A 17,082-nucleotide genomic window follows, 5' to 3' on the forward strand; every position below is an offset into this window, starting at 1 on the left:
GCAGGAGCCGGCGGTGGGGACTCCTCAAGGTCTCCATTGGGAGTCAGGAGGTCCCGTGGCGGGCTGGGAAACCTTTCCTTCAGCACCTGCTTCAGCCCGCTGGGGTAAACAGGCTGGCTCATGGGAGCTGGTGCAGGTGGGGGTGGAGGGGGAGGAGGAGGAGGAGGGAATGCTACTCCGTTGGTCTGTGCAGTAAATAGAGGTGCTGGGGGTGGAGGAATGAAGGCAGGCGGGGCGGCCGGGCTGGGAGGGCCCAGCTTCAACACAGCCATGGCTGACCCAGGGGTTGGCATGGATGGTGGAGGGGGAGGAGGAGGCGGAGGGGGAGGTGGGACATTAGTCCTTGCCGCAATGTGATTGACATTGGGTTTGATGGACACCAAAGCTGTGGGCGGTGTCGGGGTCGGGGGTAGAACTTGCTGAGCTGTGGCGTGGAGGTGACGGGGCAGCTTGTGGTGGTTGGCGTCCTGGGCGGCCTTCTGGTTCTGCAGCCTGGTGATGGTGCTGTACTTGTACATGGTGGGGGCCGGCGAGTGGTGTGACACCATCTGAACTGGCGGTGGGGGAGGGGGAGGTGGCGGTGGCGGAGGAGGCGGGGGTTGGGGAGCAGGCTGCTGCTGCTGCTGCTGTGGGGGCATGTGGTTGTAGCTGCTGATGGTCTGTGGTGGCGTGGCTGCTGCTGCTGTTGCTGCCGCTGCTGCCGCTGTTGCTGTGGAGACTGTGGCGGCTGCTGAGGGCGCTGAGGCGACTGGGGCGGTGGCTGGAGGGCCTGTTGAGGAGACTGAGGCTGGGGAGGCAGGTGCTGGTGCAGTGGCTGGGTCGGTATCTGAGGGTGCGCTGATGGGTGCATGGGCTGTGGTGGGTGCTGCTGCTGGGGCTGTGGTGGGTGTTGCTGCTGGGGCTGTGGTGGGTGCTGCTGCTGGGGCTGTGGTGGAGGCTGAGGCTGAGGCGGAGGCTGGGGCTGGGGCTGGGGAGGGGGCGTCAGGGCTGGGTGGTCGACTGAATGCTGGCTGTGATGGCGGTGACTGTGGGAAGCATGCGGCAGGGTAGCCCCTCTGGATGCCTCCATCCTCATCTGCCAGGAGAGATTGTGTGTTAGCTCAGTAAAGTGACATATTTTCTTAAATCCATGTCTTTGAGAGTGTTTGACAGGAAGACGTACCTTGGAGTTTTCCTCGATCTGGGTGCCTCTCTTCCAGGCCTCAGAGAAAATGGAGCTCACCACACTCTGGGACCGGCCATGAGAGGATCCTGTGTCCACACCACTGTCTGAGTGGCCTGAATGATTAGACTGGGACTCTGGAAGCGCACACACACACACACACACACACATACACACACACACGACAGTAAGTCTTCTGAAACTTGTATATTTTGCAGCATGATGCATGAAAAGTATGGAAAAGACAATGTGTTATGTGTCTTTTGTGTGGGTGATTAAACAACAAGCTAACCAGGTATGCTGGCAGAGCTGGAGCCGGATCGGATGCTGGCGGTAGAGAGAGATGACCAATCGTAGGCGGCCTCTGTCCTCTTCATTGCTTCCTGGTAGTTCACGTATAGCTGCTTTCCGTACTACACACAAACACACACACATGCACAACGGGAAAGAAGTCAATGACATAAAATCAAAAATCAAAACCCCCAATAAAAGCTCAGGAACTCAGGTTTAGACCTACCTTGGCGATTCGAATCCCATTCACCCATTGGTGCAGGGTCCTGACATCATCACAGCACAGATACTTGATGTACTGTGACTTCTTCTGGATTTGTGGATGCTGCAAAAAGAAATAAATATGCATGTATTTTAATCTCCACAGATGCCTCCGATGTCCAGTGACAAATAACAACATCTTTCTCTTAATGAAAAGATTACATGTGATATGTTATTACCTTCAGGGCCAGGCAGTAGTCAGTAGGAGCCTTGTATTTGCTGCGGTAGTCCTGCCCATAATACACGTTGACATGGTCCAGCTGCAGGAAGCACACAAGATCTCTGGACGCCTGCAGGGAGGGAGAGACAGGAGGCAAAGGGACGTGTTGATCACACGGCTGATTGCAAAAGGACCAACATCGACTGACGCCGGAGAAGTCACGACGCCGTCCGTGAAGCGAGAATCACTCATACCCGAGGAAGTGTCACAGGTTTCCAGAATCAGTGTGAATTTCTAATCTAGTTTTGGTTCTCATAACCTAAACTTCACATTTCTGTTTCCCCATCATCCATTTTCGACTGTGTTGCCTACACTGCACCACCTCGGGTCTCACCGACCTTGGCTTTGCCCTTTGGGACGTAGTAGATCCCTGAAGCCCTGAGGAGGAAGTAACGCTTCTTCCACGACTTCTTCCCGTCCTCCTTCAGCCAAAGGATCCCCTCGATCTCTGGCACAGACACCGAGCCGCCACAGAAACACTCCTGAGGAACACACACACAAACACAAACACACACACGGGCACAAAAATTAATGTTAAGCTTTAGCTTGTGAGTAATCCTCTTGTTCAATTGATAAGAAACTCACCTCTAATAGAGCCTCTTTATTCCTGTCAGCCATTTCTGACGTCTCCTTCCGTCCCAATAAGTAGTTCTGGAAATGATTGAGAAGAACAGTGAAGTGAATAGAGGACAGGGAGGGGAGAGGAGGGTGTGTGTGTGTGTGTGTGTGTGTGTGTGTGTGTGTGTGTGTGTATGTGTGTGTATGTGTGTGTGTATGTGTGTGTGTGTGTGTGTGTGGAGTTGGAGGCTCACCTCCTCTTATGTTAAATAAATTATTCACCTTTACTCGCTTTAGAGGCTTTGACCTACTTCCAACTCTCCTACACAAACACACTCCCTTGTTCACTCCCCGGCTCTCTCGCTGTGCAGTCACTGAGCATGCATAAACAATGTGTTTGTGTGTATTGCATATGCTTTGGGCATTTACACGCTGAATGCAGAGGCTGCTACGGAGGGTATTGAGAGGATGATCCGTCCTCACTCTGCTGTATGTATGTGTATGTGTGTGCGGGTTGAAGTGTAACGGACGGTCACCTGAGGGTTCTTGAAAAGAGCGTATTTCTCGATGCGTTCAATGAACATAAGTTTGTTGTGGCTGTCCCGGGTCCAGTTCAACAGATTCTCCACCAAGTTCTCATGATCCTCAAAAATACGCTCTAAGAAAACGACAGTGAGGGAGGAGAGAGGAGGAGTACAGTGAAGATAAGATGCAAGACATGCAGTTTTCTTGCTGACCTGCAAATGTGCACTTCATTTCCTCCCGCCGGGGATTTCTGTTTTTTTTTGGGTGGGGCAGAACCGTTAACTGTAAGCCTCGCAATTAGCTTGAAGCCACAAACAGTGCTATTCTTAGACCACACATAAAAACCTGTCCATATGCTAACTGTGCAGCTAGAGCGAATCATAAACAATGTTTCGGTGACTCAGGTGTGGCGGAAACTATTTGCCGCTCTTCCCTTACCCATCTGTAGCTCGGTGATGGTTTCCACAAGCGACCAGTCTGGGCTGTAGCCACAGTGCGACTTATCCAGCAGGCTGTCCAGCACCTGCCTGACTGTCTGCCTCTCATCCACCATCATGGTCTTGGAGCTCTCGTCCGACATGTGGACCCTGATCACCAGCTGAGGAAGAGAAGACAGGAGAATGATGGGAGGTAGGAGAAAAGAGATTATTATAGCTATAATAATTATAATTTATGCAGTGGATCATGCACTTCCTATGATTGAGCATAAACAGTGTCACCACCCACTTAGCAAACTGTAGCATCACAATTTTCTCTGGACAATTCTTTAAAAGCCTCTGGGGAACAATTTGCAATAATTCTATGTGAATATAATTTAATGCCATAACAGTTTTAGCAGTAAAAGTGAACCTCAATTAAAGCCGCACAACCTGGTTGGGAACAGGCGGCTTTAATGAACCGGAGGGATGAAATCTGATCATGTGTTTTTAAGGCTTGTTTCAAATGCTTCTCACTATTTATGAGTCACAAGAGTCACAATGTCGCATATACAGATACTAAAATCCAATAATCTAGCCAAGGCTTTGCATCCACAGGCAAAGTAAAGTCCTCCATAACAAGTAAGATTAAACTAAGCTGAACGTGACACACACACACACACACACACACACACGTGCCAAATCCAGCCTCACACAATCACAGCCTATATAAGACATATCCTGGTGTGAAATCAAATAAAGCCCTATATTCCTTGACCTCATGTTTGTCCCCGCCCATCAGGACCCAGATATCCAATCAGTACGTGGGTGCAGCTGATTGAATAGAGACACTGACAAATAAGAATAATGGGGGAGCTGTGAGACTCAGACATGGGGGAGTCTGACCTACATTTCTCACAGGAGAACCCCCTAAACCCCCCCCCCCCAGTCTGGCCGAAAAAATCTGAAATAAACAACACAGAAGAGTAAAAGTGAACCAGAAAAACCCACAAGAGAAAAGTTCTGAATCCTCTAAAACTGCTTCAATGTCATGAATCCAAAATATTGTAAATGGTGAGGCCTAGCTAGTTACATAAAATGCTGACAACCACATCACTAATAATTTAGCACATGATAGCATTCTCCAGAGCTGAGGGTTTTTTCTTTTTCCCACATCCCGGCTGTACCAGCGCTCTTTATCTCGTCATATAACTATTCACTTGGCAGAGTGTAGTCTAGCCCTGTTTGGTGAAACACTATTCTGCCTCAGCTATTCATTGCATGTTAACAAAAAAAAAAAAAAAAAAAAAAGGGGAAACCATTCTGCTAAATGACATCGCTCTCATTCACAGAGACAGTTCTCATTCACTGGGTGGAAACACTGGTAAAAATGGCCTGCCTGTGGAGTCCCATGCTGACTTCCCAGCGGAGACATGGGCTTTCAATGGAGCCAGGCGCCCCAGTTGTTCCCCGAAAAGCAGCACTTGTTTGGTTGGATGCAGTTAAATAAGATGTCTTATGCAAAATGTGTCTGCATTGTCTTGCAACACACACACACACACACACACACACACTGCATCTTTTTCTGAAGCCTCTGTCTGATATCTTGCTCCCTCCCCATCACACAACACACACACACATATATAATCAAACACTGCAATGACCTATTTTCTCTGCGCTTCATCGCCTCGCTGTGAATGAAGTTCACAAAGAAATGCAGCGTGCAGTGAATATGACGAGACAGCAATTACTGTATGAGCCAGAAAGAGGCTTTTTAAAAAGAGAAATCCGAGTCGGTGAGGGAGAGTGTGTGTGCACAAAGGAAAGAGGAGGTGGTCCTACCTTTTTGACCTGCGCCTCCTTGATTTTCTCCAGGGCGACTCGGATCTTCTCTGCCTTCAGTTTGGCAGCTTGCTCCTCCTAGATGAACACACAGGAACACAGTTGAGACAGCTGTCATTCACACACACACACACACACACACACACACACACACACACACACACACACACACACACAACCAAAAAGCCCCACAAACCCCCCCCAAAAAAACGGTTTGATTTCATAGCCTTGCCTCACCCTCTTCACCCATGTCTTTCATCATTCCTCTGGCAGGAATAAAACATCCTACACACACACACACACACACACACACACACAACTTCATTAAATAGTAAGCAGCCTTCTCAACCGTTTCCGTTTAAATGCACAAGCTTCGGGCACGGTGGAACATGATGTCTTGTGCAAAGCTCCTTTTCCTTCAGGTTGCTTACCTGCCCTCTCCAACACGATGCCATCACCTCCATTCTGCAGGTTGCGTTTGCTTCCACGTGTGTGTGTGTTTTTTTTTTTAAATCACTTATGTGTGAATATGCGATCGAGCACAAATGTTCAACGTGATGGTAAAGCGCTGCTATTGTGACATTGGTCCGGTGTCCCCCCTCAAATATGGCGTTCCATTTGCTGCCTATGGTTCCATATTGGATTCATATGGAGCTGCAGCGGTTTTCCTTTGATCTCGCTGTACAGCAGAGATGGAAACAATAGTAGGAGATCCCCGAAGGGCGAGAGGCTGCGAACGAGTGTAGGATCAGTTCAGAAAGAGTCTATGCCGTCCGCTCATAGATACCACGATATCCTACAAAGATCATTTTAAAAAGGGGGGAAAATATTCAGAAAATATCCAAATGCGTCCATGATCGATGACGAAAACAGGTTCTCAGCTGTTTTTACATTGCAAGACTGAAGCGAAAAACAGAAAAAGAAATTCCATTTTTTAAACCCCCTCCCATTCGCCACCTAAAGCTACTGCTGTATGAAAAGTTATTCCAATGTGATCCTCAGAGGAAGAAGAAATTCAGCGTCGCATCCGCATCTCCCATCACTCAGAGGCGACAGTGGTCAAGCTAGCCGAGGCTGAGCCGAGCAGAGGCTCTGTGACAGCGCAGGTTCACTGACGCTCACAGACATGTGCACATGAGAGGAGCACAACTTGACTAAAGCCCAAAGTGAGACAGTAGGGAGGACGATGCCCCTCCCCCTTCTATTCTCCCACCCTTGCTTCCTGCTTTCTCCCCTCTCTCTCTCTCTTTCCCCCCGTTTCTCCATCATTCTCTTCCTTCTCTCTCAAACAGATGCAGAGGTTTGGGAGCGTGCCCAATCGATAGAGCATAATCCCCACGAAAATAGTAGAATGACGGGGTCAGCCAATCAGCGAGCCCCATTTGCAAGACCCTCTACCCTTTAGCCAGTCAGGACAAGGGCGGGAGTGAGGGGGGCGACGACCGTGACTGACATCGGGCCCGGAGCTAAACTACAGCGACAAGGACGGAGAGTGGATTTTGTGTGAATGAGAAGCTCAGATGCTGAATATTTGAAGTTGTGTGTGTGTGTGTGTATACAGAGGCATGTGTGTTAAAAGAGAGCAAGTGAGGGGGGGGGGCTAACAACCGTTCCCCCAAGCCTCTTATCTCAAGACCCCCCCCCCCCCCCCCCCCTCCTTGACCCAGACTACCTTTTCCACATGACCAGCTCCAGAGCACAAATACATTAATGTAATAAAAAGCCAACACTGTGTTTGGCCAACACACAGTGATGGGCTTTTAGCCTGCCAAGTGCGAGGCTGTGTGTGTGAGGAGCAGAGGTCATGGGGGTCGTGCAGATTACAGTCCAGAGTCAATCTGAGTCACACTGTAGGATTAGGCCCAGAAATGTCAGCGCAGCCCCTCCACACCTCCCTCTCCCCTCCATTATTCCCTCTCCACACGACACCTACACCCTATTTTTCTATTAGACATTTGTCTGATTCCCATTCCACAGCCGTTTTCCCTTCCACTTTCACACTCAGCCACACCAGAGCCAGTTTTAAAAAAGGCTTTTCTGCCTAGCCCGGAAAAAAAAAAAAAAAAAATCTTGGCTCCGTCTCCCTTTGATGTCTTCCCACTCTCTCCCTCCTCGCTTGTTCCCAAACATCCCGCGCTCATTCAGTATTCTGATTTGCGAGCGAGGAGAGGGAGAGATTTTGTGAGTGGAGGCGATCGCGGCTCGCCCCTCTCCCATTCTCTGATGGAGAAGTGTAACACTAACACATAAACTCCCGCACAGCCTGTACGCCGCAGGCCGTCCATCCTCTTACCCCCCCCCCCCCTTTTTTTAAAACCACTCAAATGCTTTCTCCATACACGGTCAGCCTGAGAGCTTGGATGCCAGAAACCAATAGCCTTGAAACATTGAATTAATTCCATTGTTTTGTAATACAAAGAGAAACTGCCACGGCAAGATTCTGGCTGAAGATTTTGGGAGCAGATGAATTGTTTGGATATTGCTGCAAGAGTCAGCTTCACATCTATTATATATTCAAATAACTGAAAGGGTTTTAGAAAGAAATCTGAATTCAAGGCTAATGAGTGCTAATGGAGATCTTTCAGTCTTCTCCTACATGAAGGCTTTTGTCGTGAAGTTTTTCCCTAGAGTTTTCCTGACCCTGAGACTATCTGAGATTACAATAATTTGTAGTTTGTGTCGTACTCTTGCAAAAACCCCTTGGATTATTAAATCTCTGTAGGATTCAGGGAGCTCTGGACTTCGGCGCCTGCCTCTCTCGGAATCCCCAGCCGTGCGCTTGGCTACGTGTCGTCTGGCAGCGGTGGGATAAATCACAATCAGCAGCGGCCAACTTTGAACCACAAATCTGCACACATCTGATCGGCATAAGCTTTGCATCGGAGCCAAAGGCTGCAACTAATACACTTGCTGGGAAACCTGACGGCTGCCAAGAGGTTTATAGTAAAATAGTGTGTGTACACCACTAAGATCTTCGTGCAGTTCATTGTCTTGTGTTTGTATGAGCATTGTTAAGTTAACGCGTATAGTTTCAACGTATGGAACAGCAAGAACCTGCAGAACCATTTCCCAATTCAATACAAATTCAAGCATGTCACACATAAACACACAACTTCCAGAAAACACACAGGGCTGCAACTGACTATTATTTAATGATCAATTAATTGATTAATCGTTGAGTCTATATAATGTCAGAAAAGGGTGGAGGAAAACTACTACTGTTTGAAACTGTTGTAAAGTAAAAGAGCTTTCCTGCTCATATTGAAGACAGATATTAAAGACATTTCATTTCTGACATTAAACAGACAAAGGCAGCAAATCCTCATAGTGGAGGAAGCTGGGATGCTTTAAATGATTCATTTATTATCAAAATTGTGCTGCCAATTAATTTATTACCAAACGACTCATCGATTAATTGACTCATCATTGCAGCTCTAATGACATTAAGTCACATTTCCTTTCTTAATGAAGACAGAGTGCAAATCAAAAGCTTCACAGAGAAAGAGATGGAAAAATGAAAGAATATAGGGACCAATGGTCAGAAGGCCTCATGCCAGTGAAAATAAATGTGGAAGCATGTAGGAAGAAACAATCAAGTGTATTCAGTCTATAAGCATGGTAAATGATGAGGAGGAAAAATCCATTCTGATACTCTAATGCTGTTATATATATGAATTTTCATTAACTTGTACACGTTCCTAAACAAATAAATAAACGAGTCCGATTTCAAGCAGCTGTTTTTTCAGCAATTGTCATGGAGATGGATTTTTCCACCGAGAGACATGCAAAGCAGAAGAGAGGAGCAGTGAACACACACACGGGCAAAAAAAAAAGAAAAAAAGAAGCGAGTGTATGAGGAGGTCACCTTGGTCAGGAGGTGAGAAGGCTTTCCAGCTATGCTTTTCAGAATGAGTGAGGTTTCTCGGTCCAGATAGGAGTGCTTGGGTGAAGAGAGGAGGGGAGATAAAAAAATAAAAAAAAGGGAGAGAGAGAGAGAGAGAGAGAGCAGAGGAACAGACAAAATATAGAGAAGTCAGTGCCAGATGATTCTTGGAGGCTTATTAATCGCAGGTGTTTTGATCTTTTTTTGGTATAAAGAAGCGTGGAAGCGAGAGAAGGCTCCATACATGGAGCGCTCAGCAGCTGTGGTTGTCATTAGCTGCAGCTGTGGGTAAAGAAGCAATGATTGTGACAAGTACTGCAGATATGCACATGGCTGCATCAGACTGGAGTGTGTGATACATAGTACACTCTGTATACTGCAAAAAACCTGGGGTCTACAACTACTTTCACACACACACATACACACAATCCATACACACTTTTATGCTTACGGTTACATGTGCATGCATAACACATAAACCAAAGGCTGCACACTAGCCAACCAATTCGGTTGCAATTACTATTGGTCTCTAGCATCATCATTAATATAAATTTCAACATATGATCGCACTCTAAATGCTCAACTGTGCAGCCTTAAACGGGGAATACGCCTATGCACACATGCAAGCTTCGCACACATGCACTTACAGTGGCCCGATCCACTTCACCCACGTGTGCGGTGAAGTCAAGCTGCCGCCTGGCCGGCTTACCGTTGGCCCGTCGCAGCGTGACATGCTGGGAAAATCAGGAGGTGCAGGCGAGGTGTGTGTGGGTAAAAAAAGCACAGATATAGGAAAGGATGCAAACACAGATAATATAAAACACATGCAGAGGGGACAGGGGACATGCGGTAGATATTGTGTTAACATGTAATACATTCCTCTCCATAAAGTCACATAAACATACAGATCTGTTTATGTGTATAGATGCTCAAGTGAAACAAGTTCAACAAACGTACTTTAGGAGATATTTTGCTTTTTGTTAGAGAGCCGAGGCGTTTGGTGAGGGAACAAAGAAATTCAGAAATGGTAGATGTTAACATTGTAATCCAAGTCACACTTAGGAGACTAATAGGCGATTACAATGCATTCATTAAAACACCCATCCAATGCACAATACACGGGCCCGTATTGTGGATTGACTCTCACTACGCTTCAGGCATGCAGTTTCTTCCAAACTTCATGCTGCGTGGTTAAACATGCAGGATCAGAACTGGATTGAGGTCAATTCAGCAGATTCAGGATTTGGATTTTCTTAGAAATCCGAATGACTGCTTTGCTGTTAATCAGTTGTACGATAACAAGAGTGTATTTCCTTTGTGTCTTCAGAGACTGAACGGAAAACTGAACTGACCCCAAATCTTATTAACACAGATTTCACTTACCAGTACACATGGAAACATACACGTCTTCCACACTGTGGCACGCCCACACACACACTTTCTCATTAGCTGAATCACTATTGGTGTGTGTTTTTCAGTGTTTGTGTGCTTCAGCGTAGGTCATACCTCAGTGCTGGTCTGGTTTTGTCCTTGTGTGCTCGGGCTGCTCCGGCCCTCCCTCTCTCCTCCCGTCATCACTTTATCAATGTCCAGGGAGTCCATGCTGGACGCTGAGGCACATGCTGAGTTTACACTGGACCGCTGGGACGGAGCTTCCTGCTCGCTGACTGCGCCCACTGAGCCCGTCCTGCGGTGCTGCCCGCCGCCGGACGACCCCGACGAGGGCCGTCGGAGCGTGGTGGAGGAGAAGGAGGAGGAGGATGAGGAGGAAGAGGAGGACGTCTGACGAGCCGCTTCGTCCATGCTGAGCGAGGCCTTCTCCAGCTGAGAGGTGATGTCATCCAGGGAGATGTTGGAGGCGGCGGGGCGGGCGTTGACGCTGCCGCCTCGTACTGTGTTGGCCGGCGACGCCCGGGTACTGCTACTGGTGCTTCCTGTTGGAGAGTTCAAAGTTTCAAAACAGCTCAAATGGAGGAGGAAATCATCTCTGCATGCACTGACTCCAGTTTAAATAATATATAATCCATATATAATGCTTTTTCATAAGGAGATCATTCCATTAATGAAGTGAGGTTATTAGGAAATAAAGCATTCCTCCCAACAATGTGGGATTCTACATCAAATTAAAGCAAAGTATGGCTGACAGCCTTATGGACAATGATTATATATTTTTGTTTAGGGATTGATGACTCCACGAAGCACCACAACCCCACTACACATTATTCAGTGAGACTACCTCCGCTGCTTCCCCCCCCACTGGTGCCTGTGTGCTTGGTACTGGCACTACGCCCTCCAGGGGCCCTCTGCTGGCCTTTGCTCTGGCCACGAGCCGTGGAGTTAGGTCTGGAAATGGTATTGAGCTCCTGTTCGATTGAGCACAGGTCGGCCATCAGGGCGTCCAGGTCCACTGTGTCGCCCTGGTTCAGCGCCTCTGCAGTGAGCAAAGATAAAGGATACAGAGGGATCAAAGAGAAGAGTAGGGTAGAGGGGGGAGGGGTGTGATTAATCCATTCTTCTGACCTTTTTCTGATTGGTGCCATTAGATTCATACTGTGAATGAGGTCTCACCGTTTATGTTGTACATTGAGAAGCGGTAGGAGAAGTTGGCCATGTTAGTCTCCTGTCTGAGAGGAGGCTTCTGCAGTGCTTTCTGTGGCCTGCCATCATCCAGACTCTGCAGAGCACGCGCACACACACACACACACACGAAATACTTGAGTTGCAGATATGCAAAAAACTACACACATGACATTACAGTCAAACCACAGGATCTAAGCAACCATGTCTGCCTGCTAGACACCTTAGTCACATACCCCCCCCACACACACACATACACACACAGACCTGCACAAATACACAGTACAAAGTGGTGGTGGGAGGGGAGTTGCTAGGATACAGTATAGGGAGACAGGATTAGCAGTGTTAAGGTTGCTATGGATACAGCCCCTTCCTTTCTCTGTGCTTTTCTACCTGTGTGAGTCTGTATCTGTGAAACCAACCTCCATTACTTGTGTGTATATATATATATATATATGTGTGTATGTGTACAGTATATTGTGTATATGTATGTATGTTAACCTGTGTGAGTTTGTCCAGCTCTCCCAGCCAGGCTCCAAACATCTTGTCCAGGTCCTGGTCCTCCTTATCGCTGTCCTCCTCTGCTCCATGGTCCAACTCATCATCTGACACCTGCTCCATCTATACACACACACACACACACACACACACAAATGCAGACGCAGAGAAACAGAGGAAAGCAAATGAGACATTGTCAGATGATTCCACACATGTACATAAATTCACACACTATCAGATCACACCCACATAGCAGGAGTGATCTAACAGAGGAAGAAAAAAAAAAAACCCTCAGCTCATGCCAACCTCACTGCCTGTTACCATGACAACCGCTCATGGACCCCTAGCGGGCACCCTGTGCAGTCTGATCGGTGGAATGCCCTGTAGTGTGTAGTAGTGTGCTGTTCACCGCTGACACACCCAACATCTCTGCCTCCAGCTAACGATCCAAAAGAAAAAGGGAGGATGGAGGAAGGAGGACGGCGCCGAAAAACAACCAACCACTACCACCTAAATTGATGTGGTGAGTGCAGTGAATCACTGCAGCATGGAGGTCACATCAATCGGAGCGCTCTGAACAACACTAGCAGGTTGTATTAGTTGGCTAATATGAGCCAGTGTGATGGGGAAGGGAGGCATAGCAAGCTGGTTGTTGGGAGCTCAGCTGTGCAGTCAAAGGTGATTGCGGAGCTCCCTCTGCTGGACTTAAAAAGGAAAGTGGTGTGACTGCAACATGCAGCAGTGTGGCCTGGTTGTCTCAGTCCCAGCAGCTCATATCTCGTAATGCAACAGAAGAGGTGACAGGCTCCGAAAAAGCATCTTATTGTTGACATGTTACACAGGTAGACGTATTTCATCCTTGTGGATATATTTCATATTTATTAGAAATTGCTAAATATTAGACATTTGCTCGCTTTCATTTTTAAAAAACCTCACCTTATAACTAACCTGTAACACACTCACATACTGCAGATATAATTCTGTGGTCAGCCTTCCAGTATTCAGTTAAAATGAAGTAGCTTGAACACATCAACAAGGACACTTCACAAGAGACAAAACACTGAATGAAAAACATGAAACTCAAGGATAACCCTCACAGAGCGAAAATGAAAATGTAACAGCATGTGACGACGTCCCTCCCTCCCCCGTTTCCTTCATATCATTTCTAGGTCAGCTGGGCAGTCACACTGTTTAGACAATCTGATATTGCCCAACCTGGGAGGATGAATAAACACCCACGCATGCCAGTGCGCTCGGAGGAAGAATGCCGTCTAATCTGGAGCTGTGTGCGTCAAACAGAAGGAGAGCGTTGGTTAAGCACAAGGAGGAGTCACACCTATAGTGCAGGCGCAGAGTGAACACACATAGAGCAAAAAAAAAAAAAAAACATTACAGTTTAACAATAAATAAATGAGACAGTCCAATTTGACAATTTAAGAGAGCCCCTCTCTTGGTACAGTCCAGAGCCTCCCAATACACTCCAGTCAGATGGAATATTCTCGGGTAATCCCACTGTTGTTTACAGGGGGTGTCATTCCCTCCTGTTATTCACACTGTGTGGTGTCAGTCACTACTGGGGACTGTACCAAACCAGGATTAACCCCTCTGATGACCCCTGTTCGTTTGATCTAGCAAAATGTGCCCATGTGGCTCAATGTGTGTGTATATGTTTGTGTGTGTGTGTGTGTGTGTGTGTGTGTGTGTGTGTGTGTGTGTTTCTGCGTCTAAGCCTTTATGGTTATACTGAATACTTTAGAAGCAATCTGAAAGTCATGCTTTGTTGTTAAAGGGTGATAAAAGCGGGTAATAAAACAGGCAGTAGGTAGAAGGCAATAAAACGGGGCAGGTGTTCAGCAAAGCAAACAGGAATATGATAGCGACACCGCCAATAATCGGTCAGCTGAAAACACACACACACACACACACACACACACAGGGCAGTTGAGGGGCGCTTGTTACAGATCAGAGGCGGTCACATTCCAGACAGCACACGTGCTCCTTAAAGTCACTGTATGTGCTGCATGTGCAAATATACTCCCTCAGCCTCCTATCCCAGCCTTTGTGTCTCTACAGATGATATTACAAGCCAAAGCTGCCACTACTGTGTGTGTGTGTGCGTGCGTGTGTGTGTGTGTGTGTGTGTGTGTGTGTGTGTGTGTGTGTGTGTGTGTGCGTGCATTACAGTGTTGATGATAGATGCCTTCCTGCTTTGGCACACATATGAAACAAATGAGGACTTGTCATCTTGTCGAGAAAGATAGAGTCTAAGTATGTAAACAAAAACTATTTAACCAAGCGCGCGTGTGTGTGTGTGAAAAATTATATCCATGTACTCGTGAACGTGTGTGGGAGTCAGAACAGGAAATGACCAGGATGTGCAGAATTCCTGATTTCCCTAATGGCCTGGTTCTTGGCAGGAAACAGCAGCTGTCCTTCGGTTTGTCCGTGCCACTTATTGGGGACGGGAGGGACGTGTGGGTGGGTGGGAGGAGTTCAGGGCGCTGTGAGCGGGATCCGGGATCCGGGATCCGGGACCCCTCCCACCCTTACATCCACCCGCCACATCCCTGAGGATGACCCAGTGGTTTACCATAAAAATGACAAAAAGCATACACCAGTTTGCCCTCATTGAAATTACACAGTACCATACCACCGCGAAAGAACTTAAAACATCCATTTGTCTACTCAGCTGCCTTCAACTGTGGCTCCACATGGGGCCCTTTGGTCTGTATCTATTTGGGGGTTTCCCAGTATGAAAGGGGCTGTGTATCCTTGCTGTAAGGCATGACATCATGCCTGGATGGAGGCAGACGGGAAGAGGAAATGGCCAAAATCAGATGAACTTGCATTGTGTTTGCCAATACTCTTGACGTGGTCCCATCTGTAAATACATGAGCAAGAAATGAGCGGCACTGCAGGAGACCTTTAAACAGCTGTGTTTAAACAGCAACCAGCCTGCGGTGCTTCACAGTAGTTACACACACACACATCTGCAGGTAGGCGCACCCACATGTGTGTATACATCTGCTGTAGGTGCATATTCAATTTAAAACAGCCAGAGGAACAAAAATCCAAAGAGAATAAAAACAGAGACAGAAAAAGAATGATGCGTGCGCAAAAACAAACAGCGCTTTGAAAATAGCTCTGCTGCTGTCATTTTAATGGAATCGCAGCCTGAGTGGCAGATGCTGCAGGTTTAAGTGAATTACCACCTGAGGCCCTGCTTTTAAGCTTATGGAGCATGACCTGAGAAAGACACAGGGATGGGAGGCAGCTCTCTGCATGCATATGTGTGTGTGTGTGTGTGTGTGTGTGTGTGTATGTGTAGCTTTTGCCTTCTCCCCCTCCTGACGCTCCTGCACGGTCCCTCTTTCTTGTCTGAGCATGACCAGCACTCATCTGTCTCCTGTGGCTGCTGGTTGGCTCAGCGGTCTACTGGGTGAAAGGTTAGAGGTCAAAGGTCTTCCCAGTGGAGTCTCCCCTCTGCAGACTTTTTTTTTTTTTCTGTTGGTACCATGTAAACACTCGCAGATCCCGCTGATGCTGCAGTGCTGGCGAAGGGAAGATGAGGAGTGTGTTCAGGGAAAACGAATCTCTCTAAATCTTAGAGCAAGCACAGTAAGCATCCGGTGCTGAGGAGGATGAAGATGAAGAGGTGGTGGAGGAGGAGGAGGAGGACATTTCTATCTTTAGAAGTCGTTCATATCAGAAAGCGTCAAGAGGATTGGAAAAGGGAGCAGTATGAAGACTAAATGTTAAGCTGCTGAATATCAATAAAAAATTAGGCTATAAGTTTCCAAAAGTGGCCGGTTTCTGTCTGCTACAGATATGTCAGGCCTAAATCACACAAACTGATTATAGCACACGCTGCTGTTCAGACACAGGAAGTAGGTTAATAAATAAGAAACTTCATTTGAGGCAAGGAAACACTGCTGTACCGGTTCAAAAGAACTCGCTGACTCGCCTCTTGTCACATTTTAAATCACATGATTAATGCTGCCTGAGGCCTATTTACACACATAATGTGACAAACAAACTGCAGACTGGCCTCTTGGATTAGTTACAGAGACCTTTCAGGTTCAAGTTACTAAACGTTTAATCATACAAAATTAATCTCTTTGGGGAAACACGTCCTCTGCATGTGAGCTCTCCTTAATATATAGGACCAGCTGCAGGTCTGAGGCCAGTTTCCAGAGTGAAGGGTGATGGCCGGCGTGTTCCTCACATGTAAATCTTAAGGGTTGGAGAAAACTGGATCATCCAGAGGAAACACACGAGAACACAAACAGAGAAGCTCCCTTCGTCCTTGAGACGGACATGAGAGAAAAAAAGAAAGAGGGGAAGAGATTAAAAAAAAGCTGCCGGAGAGAAAGAAGGGTGTGACAGAAAGAACGGGAGAGCGCAACATGACATCATAGGTCAGATTAGGTCTCCATGTCTGCCTCCTTCTTAATTCACTTTGCATGATAGTCTTGTTGTTCATTTGGTTCACATTAAACTGCATCTTGCACGGACACGCAACTTTTATGATTCAGCAGAGTAGTTAGAGGAGAACTGTAACTCTAGTCTGAGTAACAGTGCTGGGACAGTGGAGCAGCCATGATTTCTGACTGCACCACCTCCATTCAACACATTACCCATCAGCCCTCTGCATCACGGCGGCACTTCTCTGGGTTGGTACGTTTCTGTAGATGCTGCTCTTTTCTTTGTGTTCAAACCCTCTTTACTTGCCTGAGTCGAATTACTCTTTATGAGAACAAACAAAACGGCTAATTGAATCCATACAATCTCGAAAAAGAAAACAAGAGAAAAAAGGAAAAACAGCCGCACCACTGACGATGCCCGTCTG

The 17,082-nt window shown here is 47.1% G+C and overlaps 1 protein-coding gene across 1 annotated transcript in view; it reads right to left on the bottom strand.

Moving 5' to 3' along the window:
* The window catches only part of raph1b (Ras association (RalGDS/AF-6) and pleckstrin homology domains 1b), a 38,899-nt gene that overhangs the window by 3,659 nt on the left and 18,158 nt on the right, over nucleotides 1-17,082 (bottom strand). The window contains exons 3-19 of the mRNA XM_087170171.1: nucleotides 12,237-12,356; nucleotides 11,727-11,832; nucleotides 11,395-11,589; nucleotides 10,665-11,092; nucleotides 9,806-9,892; nucleotides 9,141-9,215; nucleotides 5,276-5,353; nucleotides 3,456-3,615; nucleotides 3,029-3,150; nucleotides 2,520-2,585; nucleotides 2,273-2,416; nucleotides 1,894-2,004; nucleotides 1,680-1,778; nucleotides 1,455-1,575; nucleotides 1,163-1,299; nucleotides 263-1,075; nucleotides 3-185 (exon numbers count right to left, since the gene is read on the bottom strand). Coding sequence (XP_087026297.1) covers nucleotides 3-185; nucleotides 263-1,075; nucleotides 1,163-1,299; nucleotides 1,455-1,575; nucleotides 1,680-1,778; nucleotides 1,894-2,004; nucleotides 2,273-2,416; nucleotides 2,520-2,585; nucleotides 3,029-3,150; nucleotides 3,456-3,615; nucleotides 5,276-5,353; nucleotides 9,141-9,215; nucleotides 9,806-9,892; nucleotides 10,665-11,092; nucleotides 11,395-11,589; nucleotides 11,727-11,832; nucleotides 12,237-12,356 — 3,045 coding nt within the window. The remainder of the gene's footprint in view (nucleotides 1-2; nucleotides 186-262; nucleotides 1,076-1,162; nucleotides 1,300-1,454; nucleotides 1,576-1,679; nucleotides 1,779-1,893; nucleotides 2,005-2,272; nucleotides 2,417-2,519; nucleotides 2,586-3,028; nucleotides 3,151-3,455; nucleotides 3,616-5,275; nucleotides 5,354-9,140; nucleotides 9,216-9,805; nucleotides 9,893-10,664; nucleotides 11,093-11,394; nucleotides 11,590-11,726; nucleotides 11,833-12,236; nucleotides 12,357-17,082) is intronic.

Source organism: Seriola lalandi, unplaced genomic scaffold, assembly GCF_002814215.2.
Source record: "Seriola lalandi dorsalis isolate HSWRI2012SDOR001 ecotype SW California unplaced genomic scaffold, Sedor1 jcf7180002054933, whole genome shotgun sequence".
Lineage (NCBI taxonomy): Eukaryota > Metazoa > Chordata > Actinopteri > Carangiformes > Carangidae > Seriola > Seriola lalandi.